The sequence below is a fragment of the Aspergillus eucalypticola genome (assembly GCF_003184535.1).
Source record: "Aspergillus eucalypticola CBS 122712 chromosome Unknown BO83scaffold_27, whole genome shotgun sequence".
In the NCBI taxonomy this organism is placed as follows: Eukaryota; Fungi; Ascomycota; class Eurotiomycetes; order Eurotiales; family Aspergillaceae; genus Aspergillus; species Aspergillus eucalypticola.
In genome coordinates this window covers 364,309-379,526 of record NW_020290301.1, presented here as the reverse complement: position 1 = coordinate 379,526, position 15,218 = coordinate 364,309, and the positions used below count along the sequence as shown (strand labels likewise).

The following is a 15,218-nucleotide window of genomic DNA, read 5'->3' as shown; positions in this document are numbered from 1 at the left end:
ACAGATACCACCCTTCACCTGCCGGGAGATCCCAGCGAGCAGACAAACTCGCGCTTCGGAGTAGAGTCCAACGCGTGCCTTACCAAATTCCACACATTTAGATCGTAGGCCTCGCCGATATGGCCGACCGGGTCAAGAGGGCAAGTGTCTTGCACCCATTCATTGGTCACCCCATCTTCATGCACAAAGGAAGTGGAAGTTGGCGTGACCAGTTCGTCGGACCGCGACGCAATGACCGTTAAATTATTCCCCGGCTGCACGATAGGCTCGCCGTCGTTCAGGCGATCAATCGCAGCCCCGTCCGGGCCGAGGTCGTCACAGGCGGCGCAGCCCACGGTATCCAGGATGTCGCCGATCAGATCGCGCGATAAACCTCCCAAAACATAAGCAATGTCATAGATCCCCGCCAGGTTGGTGCCTCTTGTAGGAGGTGCAATGGCCACCAGCTTATCCAGCATCTCCGAGATGCCATCCTCGAATTTAGGGACGTAGAGGGTTTGGAAAGCGCCTTCGGAGTGACCGACAAGGTCGATCTTGTCGGCGCCCGTCTTTTCTTTCACCTCGCGTATGTACGCGGCGATTTCGGTGGCCGATTCGGCGATGGCCTTGAGGCCGCCGACCAAGGGGAACCCTTCATATGCACCGTAGGTTTTGGCGTAGGTGCAGTAGCCTTGCGCTTGTAGCCAACCCTGCAGGTAATTCAAGTCTTCGTAGTAGGTCGCGCCTAGCCCGTGTAGGAGCACAACAGGATTCGGGTGTTCGGTGCTATTGCAGGAGAAGTCGTTGATGCTGTAGCCCAAGGCTGGTAGGATGGCAGTGGATGCCAGGAGGAGCGATGATAGATGCATTTTGGCGGAAAATTGTTGATTTAGGGTTCGGAGAATTAACCAACAGCAGGGGTAGACTGACGGAGAATGCCATTTGGGTTGGCAGTCACCAGAAATTTATCGTGAATCCAGAGGTGGGCCTTCATTGTGCCCAGGGAGATAGGAATCGGATCTGTACCTGATCGAGAATGTGAATTCGTGAACCGCTGATCACTTTAATTAAAAGTGGACGGGATGCTTAGTCGCCATTGGCACCAATTTGTGACTATTGGCAGCGGCTGAGACCGAGTGGATCGCTGAGTCGGCGCTGACTCGTTTAGTGTTGCTTGGAATCTTCCCTGACCCGCTTGAGCTTCATTTCATCCCTTCCCGAACATTTGGTTCACTGCAATCAACGCAGTCACAGAGAGCAAGAGCAGGCACGGACGGCTAGATCAGTCACGGATGGCCCGTCACTGCTACACGTCACTGCATCTCTACAACTTCACGTGGATGCAAGATTTGGAGTGAAGATGCCTGGATTCAGTGACGGATGGGCTGCCCAGCAAAGGTATAAATATTTCTGTTCTCACCTGCCTCTCTGCTCTTTCTTCCTCATCCCAAACATCCCATCTCATCCTCATCTCGGGCCAAATCCATCGATACTATCTTCTATGCCTCAACTTAGCATCGATATAGGGCTATAGGCGCTATTCAGTGGTCATTATCACGACCCACCCCATTCATTCTCTTCCTATATACTTATAAGACGACTACAACTCACTGATACCTCATTTATACACTATATGTCAGCTCAGCGAACACCAACAGGCTCTATTAGCCCCCTACGCAAGTCTAGCTCTCCATGCTTTTAAGTATCCCTTAGAGTTCTCACCGGCTCATCAGGATTAAGCCTGTGTCTTATAGACATCGAGTTCCATAAAGCCATCGTAAGCATCCCCACCTCGCAGATCGAAGAAGAGAAGCCGCTTTTGATCACTCTACAAACTAACGCACGTCTTGGCGATTACCAGCGAACCCTACAAATTCCACGTGAACTCGAATGTCGAGTTGCGTGCCTGCATGTCTTCAAGCAGCAGTGGAGACTGCTTAAACTTGACAGTCCCCAGACAACTCGGGTGCCTCTAGGAAAAGATGAAATCGACGTCATCTTCGGTATAGCGTCAACCAGAATGACCTTTTGCAGTACTAGTTGCCATTACCAGAACAAACAACATTCGCAGCTTACTCAAGAGTACACTGTTTTCGAGAAAGCAATGAATATACGAAATACAAATCATGGTGACGTTTTTCGTCCTCACAATTACATTCAATATCTTCTTATTCAAGATTTCTCGAGCGGCGAATCACGTCATATATCAACTCAACCGACCTTGCTTGTATATCAGTACCCATGAACGGGTTGGGCGCAGCAAACGAAAGCCATACGAGTTTGTTGCAAAAGCCCACTGCGAACACCAATATTCGCAGACTGCTGCCATAACTATATCAAACCTGCCAGGTCAAGCATTGCCCTCGGCACACCTTGGGGATTTCAAGCACACTTCATTCGCATCGGCCATGCAATATATCCCCTTGGTTTCAGGACGATAAACCAAAAGTGAATGTCTTGTACAGCGAGGCATAATGGCAACAGATGTGGCCATCAATCATGCCAATCTCTATCAGGCATATTAACCTATATACAAGCAGCTAAGGCCTGGAGCCAGGGATTCATGAGCACGCTGACTTGATGAGGAAAACAGCCTCCTGAAAGTGAGACTATAGAAGTGACACTTATCGACTTTCTTTCCCGCATCAGTGCTGGGACACACTTATAAGGAGCTCCATCTCGCCGTCCTAGAACACGACACTGCGCAAGCCTTCACCCAAGACTAACCGGCGACTTATGGGAGATCCCAATAATCTATATACCTTCCAGCGACTCTTCACTGTGATTGAAAAGGATTTTGAGACCCAGTTATCGCAATACAAATGGGAACGCGACGTGCTGGAGTTTGCCCTATGAGGAATAATACTGGAACCGACCAATGGGTCAGCATTTTCACCGACGGAACCATGGGTTTCGTTCATTAATGATGGCAAAGCGATCCTTTCTCATGACCGTCCAGGTTGCGGAAAGCATGTATCCTTCCCTGAAAGACTTGACATGTCCTTGCCTATGGCACCCAGTTGCAAGCGAAAAACGCACGGGGTAGCCTTTAATCAAGCGTCAGTATCAGGAACCTATCGTTACTTCTGCATTCTCAGTCCAGATTTATACTCAAATCATATATTTACAACCTGGCCTATGGGCCGCTCATGGAGAAAATCGAGGCAGCACATGGATCACATCGTGGACTATGCTGCTGTGTTATGAAAAGCTGGGCAGCAAACTGCTGGGAAGAAAGATCTGGTCAGGTCTTGCTTCTCTTGTCCTAAGGGAAGAAATCGCAAAAGTCCTTATTTACGGCACTGATCAACAAACTTCCAAAATCAGGAAGAAAGCTTAAATTGCCCAAATGGCGGCGTGGATTCGCCCTGGTGGGCAATACTTCTATATTGCTCTCAGATACATCGTCGCTGCGGGCTTTCTTCTCAGGGCTGCTGCCGTCTTTGGCTTCGCACAAGCTTCTCCGTTTCAGCTATAACCACCTAGTCTCGGAGGAAAGCATTCAGGCATACCGCCGCTCAGACACGGCACTCTATGTCTGGTTCTAGCTCCAGAAATCGATGTGCTCTTCTCGACGCTCGATGGAAGGGACTTCGACGGGCAGCAAAGAGTCTCGATCTGCCAAAGTGACTGCATCACCCAGATTCGACTCCCCTTATGCTTGCAGAACTAAGCGGAAGTTCGAAGTCGCTGGGACGAATGAGAACACCATCCCTTACAAAAATGGTCTGTCGACACGTTTTGGACATGCCTCTCTACAAGCAGCCCTGGTTACTACATGCAGAGATATTCTAACGGAGATGGTCACTTGCAATCACATAAGTCAAGAAAAGTCGAATAATGGCACGCTATGTCTGTCCTGGACTTAGGCCTTCTCATATTACGAGAAGCTGCAGAGCCATGACGCGTGTGGAGCGGGCAACGTCAACTCTCTTTGCCTATGGCAGTAGTCATTTGCAGAGTTGTCTAAGAATAATGGGCACATTCTCTGACATCACCTACGTCTAGAATACCTTGCGGTACCTTTTCCCAGTAGGTGCCCAGGGGGTGCTTTTGCTTCTTGGCGAAGGATTTGAACGTGTTGTCTCAAGACAATCTTGTAATTATATCACTCCCAAACTGAACTTCAGGGAGGGACTATGATATACAGGAGACGCGAACGAACATATGAATTTCCACGAAACTATTAGTGGTGCGGTAGCACTGTCTCCGACCACACAAACGCTCTCCATCAGCCGGTTAACGTCAAATGAGACTCGTCACCTTTGTGCAGCTTGTCTCAGGGGTAAAAGTGAGCATATACGTCAACGAGAACTGCTTCGATGTCCCTGTATATTGTTTCAATGTCTCACACGACTATTCATGCTATTCAGCCGACTCTCGTTGATCCATAATACTTCGTTCTGCTCCTCTTGGCCTTACCCTACCGGCTAGGCTCCGGACGAAGATGACGGTCGCAACGGCTGGAATGACTACATGGTGGTCGTGCGCTATGAACTACCTGAAAGTCATTCGTGTATATTTGACATTGGAAACGATGACTCAGGATAAGACGCAAGTGGAGGCTCCATCATGGAAGACCGGCTCAGCGATGGCCCACTTTGCAGCGGTACCGACTAAGAAGTTGAAGAAAGCTTTAACAATCCGTTTGCTATAATATGGTGCACCCATTGAGCGAAGCCGGAAGGTACAGGCCACCATCTGATACTACAAACACAATTCTAACAGAATCATATACTCAGAGTTGGTTTTTGCCATTCGAGGCTTTTCGATGGGTCCATGCTGGGATGCCGCCCCTCCACAAGCAAGGCGCTCTTGAACTACCAACATTGCATGAAGTCTCTTGCCGAGCGCCTTTAGGTTTCTCATGCAGATTTCGATTACGCTCGTACGAGTTGGATATTTGATCACCGCGTACCTACACTACCTACACTCGAAGCTTCAGGCCACATTGCCCGCAAGCTCCGGAGTTACGTTGGCAGCTTCCACTCCCTGCCTACTGCCCGAGAAATGAACGACGCCGCCACGATTCCGAGTTCACTGAAGCTACCAGGGCTATGAATCTGTGAGCATCCGTCGAATTCGGAGCAGCTGATGCAGTAGCCGCTACTCTGTCATCAATAAGGGAAGGCTCAAAACCAACATCAAACGCGAAAGCTTCAAGCCCGCAGTATCTAGTCCCAGTTTACAAACACTATGACTGTTGTCAAATTACAACCATTCCCGTTTTACAAGGCTTTTGGGTGTCTTCAGATCTGGAATATACCTCTTACAGGATGCAATCTTTTCATAGGTAAAATGAAGGGTTTGGGAACCGAGCTCCCTTCCGGCCATGCTTCTAAGTTGAACCAAGGACTATGTCACAAACCCGGTACTGCCGCTGGTCAACCTACTCATGCAGATTGAGGAAACTCGAGCTCACTTCATGTTGCACAGCCTCGGGGCTCATAGGTTTATCTCATCAACCCGGCACTGCCGTTGATCGACCCCCAGACGAAGGTGACTTGAGCTCAATCGACAACACACAACCTTGGCTACCTATGGGCTATAACCTCGATACAGAGGTGTGCATTAAGTGCCGTCGCCATTCCGTCGCATGATGAGCGCGTGATGAAGATGCCCGTAACAAAACACTATATTTCCTCCAGCTGAGCTTGGTACGAACGATTATGCAAGCCCAGCATATATAAGGGGAATGCACGTACGTCGCTTCAGTCACTCCCTTATGGTGGTTGTTGCGGATATAAAAATCAGCTCATATATGAACCGTCATCGAAGGAGAGTCGCGGAGCTGGAGGCCTGCGAGGAACAGTCGACGTATTCCCACAGCTCATTTGCATCTTGCTTCTCCACAGAGCACGGTTCTAGATGGCCCAAATAGAAAGTGGTGTCGTTTTAATCTCGCAACGTCATATCTATAGCGCTATGCGCGGCGACAAATGGCCAGCTACAGGTTGTGCTCGAACAGCATCTTCTACCACCAGGGCACGTATTGTGGGTGTCTGATACCGCCTAAGAAAAGCTTTTGCTGTGTCTAAGAGACAGAACTACTCGGTCGAAGATAACGACTTACTGTCCTCTATATTGTATACTTTATCACCAGGGAATGTACTACAAATGGCTTTGATAGCCGCAGAGCCTGTGCGCTGTCCCGCGACACAGTCAAGGAATCTCTGTGCGGCTGCATATTTTACCACCAGGGAACATGGAGCTTAGCATGACCTTGCAACTGAAGACGATCTTGTGGTATCTCTCTGACGCACGATGAAGACATACCGCGGGAGTTTCCAATTTCCTATCTTCATGGATACCTACATATAACAGGACCGAACATGTTCTGTTCCATCAGCAGTTGACTAGTCCTGCATTCATACAAGAGTCTACATATATAGCTGGGTACAACTTATTACCCATGCGTTCAGCAACGCCATTGTGGGATCTCTCACTGCCAGCTACAGGTTACGGCTGTGTGCGAATTGTATATTTTATCATCAAGGCACATCCTCAGCAGCCCCATGGGCGGAGTCTCTCTCAACTCCTTTGATAGTCGCCTCTTCTTTCATCCATTCTATGGAGATGTTTGTCCGCTGCATGGGTGGTCAACTGCAGCACTGTCGAAACAATACAACCTCTATTTATCATTTCAATGGCTTGTCTTCGTTAGTGGTGCTTAACGAGAATGATATGGACATGCCGGTTGACCATCGTCCGCTCGAAGAAGATGCGGTGACAACGCCCATGGCTCGTCGCTGCAAGTTCAGATTTGAACACCAGCACTGGCCGAAGGGTTGCCAGATTCAGTAACTCATGGCTCATGACGAGGATGACGCACTACATCTAACATTCCCCAGGATGGCCATCCCAATCATAGACTATGGAAGCCGAGAGTGCGATCACTTAGAGTCTACCAACGGCAACGACAGGGCTAGCCCAGAGATTCAGGGCGCTTCCGGTATATATACCATCAAATGTCAGTCGAACAAAGTAGCCAGTCTTAAGTAACAGACTGAATGGCGGTACAGCATATCTGCAAACAGAGTTTACAGTCCGACAGAGCAAGGCATTGATCATAGGCAGAGTGGAATGGAGTTGTGGTTTATGAAACAACCGCAGCAATCTCGCTCACAATTCTTCCTCATTTCAGAAGTGTTGTACCTAATGCGATAGCTGGATGATCGTGATAACAAAACCACAATGACTCCAGTCCACTTTGGCCTGGTGTCCCTTGGGCTCGAAATATGAGTGCCCAATTCCTCTCAAAGAGAACATCGGGGCGGGATATTTATCTATCGTGGCATGGCTAGCTGCCATACATACCCGGTGAGCAAGACACGAATCATCATCCTTGGTTGGTGGGGAAGACTCATTACCCTTCTCCTTCACGTCTTCGTCACAAGCAAGATGAGATATCGAATGAGAGAAGCCACATACGAAGACTCCGAAATCTTTCCTCGGTCTTTACTGGAGGATGGTATTAAGGACTTTGCCGACCGGGAATTCGTTATTCAGTGGGGCATCTTATCGGTCGCCGAGTCAATCAGAATACTTGCGAGAGGTTGTTCGCTTTCAAAACCCTTGAGAAAAGGTTTATGAGGTTGCCGCTGCCGTTGTTCTACCCGGTACCGTTGCGGCGCTTGGATAGCTTTCACGTTGATCGGTTGTCCATGCTGGAAAAGGGTACAAGCCGATGCGAAGTCTCTCTCGCTATTCGGAGAAGACATTCGAGACTCTGCATTCAAGGCTATGTCTTTATTCAAGGATATATCGTTCAACGCCCGTTGGCTTTGAAAGACTTGTGCTCTGGAATCAGTACATCTCAGACACAGCATCGTTCTCATACTAAACGACCTTCCTAAGGTATGTGTCGTCGGTGACTACAAAGGTACATGGACAGGAAGACATAAGCCTCCGGGACTCAAAGCTGAGGCAGTGTATCGCTCAACGCCTCATCATCTTGAAAGCCTTGTTTGCAGCTGCATATTCAAAGGCAGGCAGTATACATCGGACACAGATTGTTCCCATCATCGACCACATTGCCAAATGGTATGAGTCGTCAACGACTATGATTATGCGTGAATCAGAAGGACATAATCCTCCGTTCACTTCATTACTACATATACGAAAAAATTCCAGTCACTCTACCAGAGCAACTGCATGATGCTATCATACCAGAAAAACGTCTCTGCCGTCAAATCGTGAGGTTCACGGGGTCCTCCAATCACAATCGATTTGGAGGAATGGCGTATGACCCAGTCAACAGACTTGGCCGTTTGCTGGATGTTTTACATCGACGAGATACTCATTGCATTTATCTACTATCTCCTCTGCTTCTGAACAGACAGTATTGCCCCCCACGATTGAATCTTTTCAGAGGCAGTCTGTTCACCGAGTACCGAGTTCCTCTGCATCATTTTCATCCACATTCGGGCGATAAGTACCCTGCTCACTACAAAGTATCACAAGAAAAGTCGCGGGCATCTCACGTACAACAATCAAATATGCCGGAGAAGTTAGTATCTTCTACTTCCCACAATTCTCTTACCATCGAGCAAGCCGAGAAGAAATATAAACTCAATAGGATTGGAACCCCTCTCCCTACGGTCTCCTTATCATCCTACCCAGAAATGCAAACAGACATATCTAAACCTCTTCCTTCAGTACACACCTTCTTACATACATCAAAGAAAATCCCTGCTCAAGCCGAGCCTCTGTACAACCCTGACATATACATATTCATGTGTGGATGATTTGACGAAGAAACGCTACGATCACTTACTTTCAATAGACAAGAGTACTTACGCTTGAGTGGGGCGGCCCAGACCCTCTCCAAGAGTTGAGGAATGCGCCGTGTGATTTGCGAGACACGTGAAACAAATTCATCGTATGCCTGCCTGCCTGCCTGCCTGCCTGCCTGCATGCATGCATGCATGGAGAATCGAGCGGCCTGGGGTTTTGCCATTCCTGTTGGCAGTGAACGTGACGTGACATGACTTGCTGGGTGTGAATAGTGGTAGATCATACTGACCAGTCTGACATTGGGGGGGTCTTGGAAGATTACATCCACCGAACGTTATATCGAGATGCAGCAGTGGTACGGTTATTGATGGACGAGGTGGACTGGTCCCATTGTCCGTCTCAAGATTTATTTATATTAATGGGTACTGCTGGCTGGCTGGATACATTACATTAAGGGTTTCTAAACAAATCTACCATATTTACTTACCACCATAGCACAAGCACAACCAAAGTCCAAATTGATACAGACCACTGGCCATTTTCTCAGCTTAGAGGGACTGAACTGTGTGATAACCTCATAGTCCATGCTAACTGGGCTTCAGTGTTTTAAGCGCTAGGAAGATGCCAGAGTTCATTTTATTGAAGTCGGTCTGGAGACACCTCGCACTATACTATAGGTTTACGACCATGTTTGTCTTTAGAAAGAATTCGGACACCATGTCATTATATCCTGAAGCTATTTTATCTATCCAGCAAACCAAGGTATCCAAGGCTAGACATTGCCCTGCAATGACCCGAAATAAGAGAAAAGTAGAGATAGAAAGTAGTAAATAAATAAATAAATGAATGAATCAATCAATCAATCAATCAATCATATCTATGCAAAGCCGGCTCAAATGCAACACAAGATCCCGAAATACATGATCTAACGCATCGTAACACAATATAAATCCAAATCCGCTCGGTGTGTATATGTAATTATCAAATGTCAAATTTTAGAAACTGAACAGACCACTGCGACGCTTGCCGAAGGGATAGACGATCAAGGCAGACACGAACAATCCCACCGTAATGCCAATGGCGACCTGGATCATACCGAAACCCAGACTGGCAATCGACGAGTCCGAGGTGCTGTCGGTCGCTGTCGTGTTTCCCGATTTCAGGTTGTCGCGCACCTCGTTGGCATACTCGATACCGGCCAGCAAGGAACCACTGGACGCCAAGCCGGACGGCACCAGCACGAAAATACCCGGGAGAATGGCTGTGGCGGCATGTCCGTGCCACAACCGACTGTACAAATTACCCAATAGGCCGATGGTGAATGCTCCGACCGTGTTGGCCACCTCGGAGTTAGAGCCCAGCTTGAGGGTGCTGAAGTAGTTGGTCACGTAGCCGCAGACGGCAATGACGATCATCACGGGCACCTGCTTCCACTTGCCCTGATTGATGATGGCTAAGAAGATCACGTAGATCGGAACGAAGATGAAATGCTGAATATACTTGCTCCCCCAGACGTCCTCGTTTTTACAGGTTGTAGACGAGGCCGCGTTGCCGTCGATCAGCCCATAGATGGTGGTGCCGACCGTGATGCCATAACCGAGGAACATGGAGTAGATAATGGAATAGACCATGCGGATTGAACCGGCAATCATCTGATGCGACTGCAGTTCCAGACTGCTGCACAGGACCATGAAACCCGGTAGGATCAAAGCGATCGAGGACTGAGCCAAGGCGGAGAAGCAGAACAGACGCTCGTGCGTCCCATCGATGGTGGCATAGATGGAACCAAAGGCTCGCGCAAGGAACGATGTCAAGATGGCTGCCGTGACTTCAAACACGTTGGAGTACAGCACCGACCGGGGCGCCAGCACGTGTTGCATGAAGCCGACCAAGCATCCGAGGAAAAAGATAATAGGCATATCGATGGGGCGAGCGTCAAAGGCAAAAGGGCCGACGGCAACACTCGCCAATCCGTAGGTGACCACCAGGATCCACTTATTGAACCGTGGGGGCCGCTTCATGATCAGATCAAGCTCCTGGATGGCCTCCTCCACCCCGATCATGTCGTGAACGACGTTCTTGTAGACATTGTGCGTTTCCGCCAAGCGACCCAGATCGACTCCCTGCACCACACGGACCAGCTTGACCTCGGCCGTACGTGTGGCCGGATCGTCAAAGGACATGATCATGCATCCGGGTAGGTACAAGAACTGCCCTTCGACCTCCAGAACACGAGCCGTCATCTGCATGTACTCCTCGAGACGGTGAGTGGGCGCACCATAGCGCATGAGCGCTCGGCAGAGCTGCATGATGTATCGTTGGCGGGCCAGAATCTCAGCAATGTGCACCGTCACGCGGATCTCGTCCTCGAGGCGGGTCTTGCGCTTCTTCTTGCCCTTCTTCTTGTTGGGAAGGTTCACCAGAGTGTCTGCCGAGGCAGGCAAACTCGCCCGGCTGAGGTTCATCGACGCCTCCACCAGGGAAGCGGTGGACTGATGACTCGACTTCTTGTACCACTTGACCTTCTCTTTCTTGGGGGTAGCCGTTCCGGAGGAGAAAGTGCCCGCGGAAAAGTCTCTCCGGGGCGTTGCGGTGCCGGAGGATGCCACGGACTCGTTGTCGGAGGAGTCGGTCATGGACATATTGTCCCGGTTGGCCTGCTGCTGGGCGTGTAATTTGAGCAGCTGCGAGAGGATACCACCACCGCCGCGACCACCGGGAGTGCCAGCTCCGTACCACGAGTCCGGACGACCCAGGCCATCGGGCGTCTCCTGTCCTGACTTGGCATAGGCCGATTTGGGCTTCCGGCGTTGATGCATGTTATGTTGGGTCATGCTGCGAACCAGGCGATGGGCTTCGGCACTCGGCGGGGGAGGCGGCTCGTCATTAGTACGGCCATGGGGATCAAGAGGTTCCTTCTCATCGGCCCTGCGGCGGGGAGGATAGCCGCCCTCCAGATCATCGGGCAACATGGCGGCTCCCAAGTCACCTACATCATCCAGCGGTCGACCGAGACGTTCACCCAAGAGCACGGTCTTCTGGCGAAGCAATTTGCTGGCGTTCCTCCAACGGTCCTTGGCGGAGACGGGTTGTTGCGGCTCATCTTTGTCGAGCGAGGTGTCTCGAGATTCATTGGCGGTGGGCGAGGAGCGTTTGTCTGCTTCGTTGCCTTCTCCCTCTTCCGGATCATGTTCCTGCGCGTAGTCGCGTTCGAAATAGTCGGCCAGATCGGTCGATTGAGCGGTCGTGGGGACGAAGGAATGCACTGAGCGCAGGGAGTATTCGGAATCCCCGCGCGGCATGGGCGGGCGTTCCGGCACAGTCTCATTGTTGTTACTAACGGAGCGAAATCGAACGCGCGCGGGTCTGGTGGTTTCATTGGGGCCAACCTCCTCAGTTGCAGCAGCCGGAGGTTCGCCTTCGGGATGGGAGGGGGCGGATGGCTGCTCGCCCGAATTGCGCGGGACGAGGGTTTCGTCGTTGCCGTCCCAGCTGTTCTGGCGGCCTAGGAGTTCATAGGAGGCATCGTCATGGCGAGGTGACTCCGACATTGGGAACAGTCCAAGCAGCCAGCTGCGCGGACAATCAGGATTATGTCAAACCAAGAAAGGTGTGGAGTGAAGTAAGTAAGGGGGCAGATGGTAAGTGAGGAGGAATGCGCGACAGATACTGATAGCTGGGGGAGCGGAAACAAAGAAAGAAAAAAAAAAGAAAAAGGGCAATAAATTCGGAGAGTGTCGGCAATATAAAGCACTTCAACGAATGAGAGAGGAAGACGGGAGAAAGCGATGAATAATAGTGCAAGTGTCAAAAAGGCGGGTAACCGTGATGGGGATTGGGAATGATAGATATGGAGAATTGTGAATTACGCTTCCTAGGAGGAGGAAACTGGAGAATTACTCGGAATGGCAGGAGGAAAAACCGCGACGGGAAGGAATAAAAAAAAAAAAAAAAAAAAAAAAGAAGAGAGAAAGAAAGAAAGAAAGAAAATAAAAAGGTGGATAATAGTCAAGCGTGGGAGTGGGTGGAGAGCAGCGTGGGAATTCCCAACGGCGTGTACAGGCAAGTCAAGTCCACCGGGGAGAAGGGGGGGGGGGGGGGGCGCTGCCGAACCAAAAATAAGTCTCAGTCTAGACCACCAACAGCACCAGCTGCAGAAATAGTTAGGGAAGAGAGAAAATGGATGTGCAGTCGGAGATAAACCAAATTAAGTCCACGGCAGACATCCACAGTCGGGATTGAAAGAAAGGAACAATACTGTTGTTGTGAGAGGAAAAGAAGGGGGACCCGTCGGGATGGTGGTTTTAAGCTAGAAAACCGGGACAAGGACGTGATGGATGTGGACGACTCGGCAGCATGACTTCATGGCACATGGGCGTGATTGGCGATCAGAGACGAGACAAGCCGGGGCTGGATGCCGGAGAAATTGAATGCAGGATCAGCGCTGCACGATGAAACCCAACTGACAGCTCACCGGCCAATGTTGCAGAACTATTCCTTATCCTTATCCCCCTTCTTCCAGACTTGATACAAGGATCCCTGATGGTCATCGTCATCTGTCTTTCTCTCCTTACAGAGAAGTCAAAGGCAAGTTGAATCAGTCACATTCACCTCACCTGTTCTTCTATGTGACAGCCATTGACCAACTGAGGGATTGTTTCAATTCAATGGGTCCAGACTGGATCCTACTTACTCAACTCACACGTTGTGGTGGTACCTGAGAGGAGAAAGAAAAAAACCTTGGCTGGCCACCCAATGCCCTTCTACAGAGTAGTCCCGCCGGGCCGACTAAAAGGAAAGTTTTCACCATTTGCAAACCATTTCACTTTTTCACTTTATCCGGTCCGCCATTGGTTTGGGCCCCATCCACTGCCAACCACTCAGCGTCTGTGGGGTGGAGCCATGGCGTGGTGGTGGTGGCAACTCGCCAATCATGGCGGCCCAAGGCGTGAAATGGTCGAGGTTTCCAGACTCTCGGTGGAGTCGGGTCAGGGGGAAGGAATAATCGGACGAAATGGATGTGTTGGATGGTCCCGATTGCAACATCATGGCTGCTCCAGACTGTTTTATCTCCCGGGTCACTGCTGCTACTATACTTGGATCCCGTGCTTCGTCCATCGCGCCCTGGTGTACGTACACCAGATGGCGCATGGCTCGCTTCTCGGCCTTGATTTCCTAACTGGTGGTCCATCTATCTCGATCATAGATACAAGATAGATAGATATAGATCGGACCCATTTGTACGACTATCTGCTGTGTATCCACCGGGATCGTTTGCACGGCCACTTCCAATGCACCGTCCGTGAGATCGGTGCATTGTCCACGACCGCATCGCTTATAGAAGGAATCCGAGCAGTGTCTAGGCCTCGGATCCGGTGACACCAAGAGAAACGGTCACTGCAGAGAATCTCCCGGACCAGGCTTGACCATTACCAATGCTTCAGATCGCCATGTTTGATAAAGTTTCAACAACCACGGCCGAGTCGAACTGCCTCGCCTCGATTGCAGCCTGCAGTCTCCTTGCCCCAGTCGTCTCAGACTCATGTTTCTGAAACTGCTCTGTCTCCATGGCTGAGGCACCAATGTCAAGGTGAGAGCTCTTCGTTCTGCAGGTGTCATTGGCGGCATTGACTGACAACCCTGCCGGTAGATCCTACAAGGCTCAATTGGCTATGTGGTATTGTTCCGGTTGCTCCCATTTCTAGCTGACTCCCAAGCTGGTCCGATAGCGCGACAACTTCGTAGAAGGCGACGTGGACTCTGCTCCTGGTCCTGGAATAGCGGGCTACTATGACGGCCCATATTATAACTTTTATCGCTCTCATCTTCTCTTTTCTGCACCAGAGTCTGGGAATCCGTCATTGCTGGACGCATATGACTGGTTGTACGATGTCATCAGCGAGGACGGCTCCTCCGATGGCATCCTACCCCAGGGGAGATCCAGGAAGATCCAGTGATTGATCGGAACCTGGAAGGGTATATCAACATCCCGACCATGAAGACTTAGGAAAGTGCAGGACTCCTTGCTCAAGTACTCCATCGCGATGTACCAATCATGCATAACCCCTCCCCCAGTCAGCGTCCGTAGTACATAGTAAGAGCCACAATGTCCCGGAGGACAAGAGAAACCTTGCCTCCATAGCAGCAGCAGCAGCAGCAATCAGAAACCTACCACCTTCCTAACATCCGCGATCGCATGATCCTTGTAGAATAAGCTCCCCGCAATGACGCAGTGCCTCCTTTGAGTTCATGCAAGCCACTCAACCATCCCATCCCCTGTACCGGCTCGGATGATTCTTACGTAGTAGTAGTACCCAAGCATGCAATCCAAGACGGCTCTATCGGCTCTTATTGCAACACCCGCGGATGTAATTTTTTTCTGCGCTGCGCAATGTTGATGCTGGTTCTGCTGCATAAAGTGCCGTTGACTTTCCTTTCCTTTCCTTTCCTTTCCTTCCACTCGGCCCCGCCCATGACTATGACTGCTGTCCCCGCCGCTGATG

The 15,218-nt window shown here is 50.2% G+C and overlaps 3 protein-coding genes across 3 annotated transcripts; 1 reads left to right on the top strand and 2 right to left on the bottom strand.

Annotated features, from left to right (window-relative positions):
* Positions 1 to 14: 14 nt before the first annotated feature.
* Positions 15 to 848, bottom strand: BO83DRAFT_321072 (esterase/lipase family protein; the record flags this gene model as incomplete). Its single annotated transcript, XM_025527836.1, has 1 exon — positions 15 to 848. The coding sequence occupies one exon, from the start codon at positions 846 to 848 to the stop codon at positions 15 to 17; it is 834 nt and encodes a 277-aa protein (XP_025384572.1).
* Positions 849 to 9,444: 8,596 nt separating this feature from the next.
* BO83DRAFT_381452 (threonine/serine exporter family protein) lies at positions 9,445 to 12,711 on the bottom strand. The gene has a single exon (XM_025531990.1). The coding sequence runs from the start codon at positions 12,264 to 12,266 to the stop codon at positions 9,711 to 9,713; it is 2,556 nt and encodes an 851-aa protein (XP_025384571.1). The 5' UTR covers positions 12,267 to 12,711; the 3' UTR covers positions 9,445 to 9,710.
* A 660-nt stretch (positions 12,712 to 13,371) lies between these two features.
* Positions 13,372 to 14,204, top strand: BO83DRAFT_120735 (uncharacterized protein). Its single transcript, XM_025526020.1, has one exon. The coding sequence runs from the start codon at positions 13,471 to 13,473 to the stop codon at positions 13,930 to 13,932; it is 462 nt and encodes a 153-aa protein (XP_025384570.1). The 5' UTR covers positions 13,372 to 13,470; the 3' UTR covers positions 13,933 to 14,204.
* Positions 14,205 to 15,218: the final 1,014 nt, after the last annotated feature.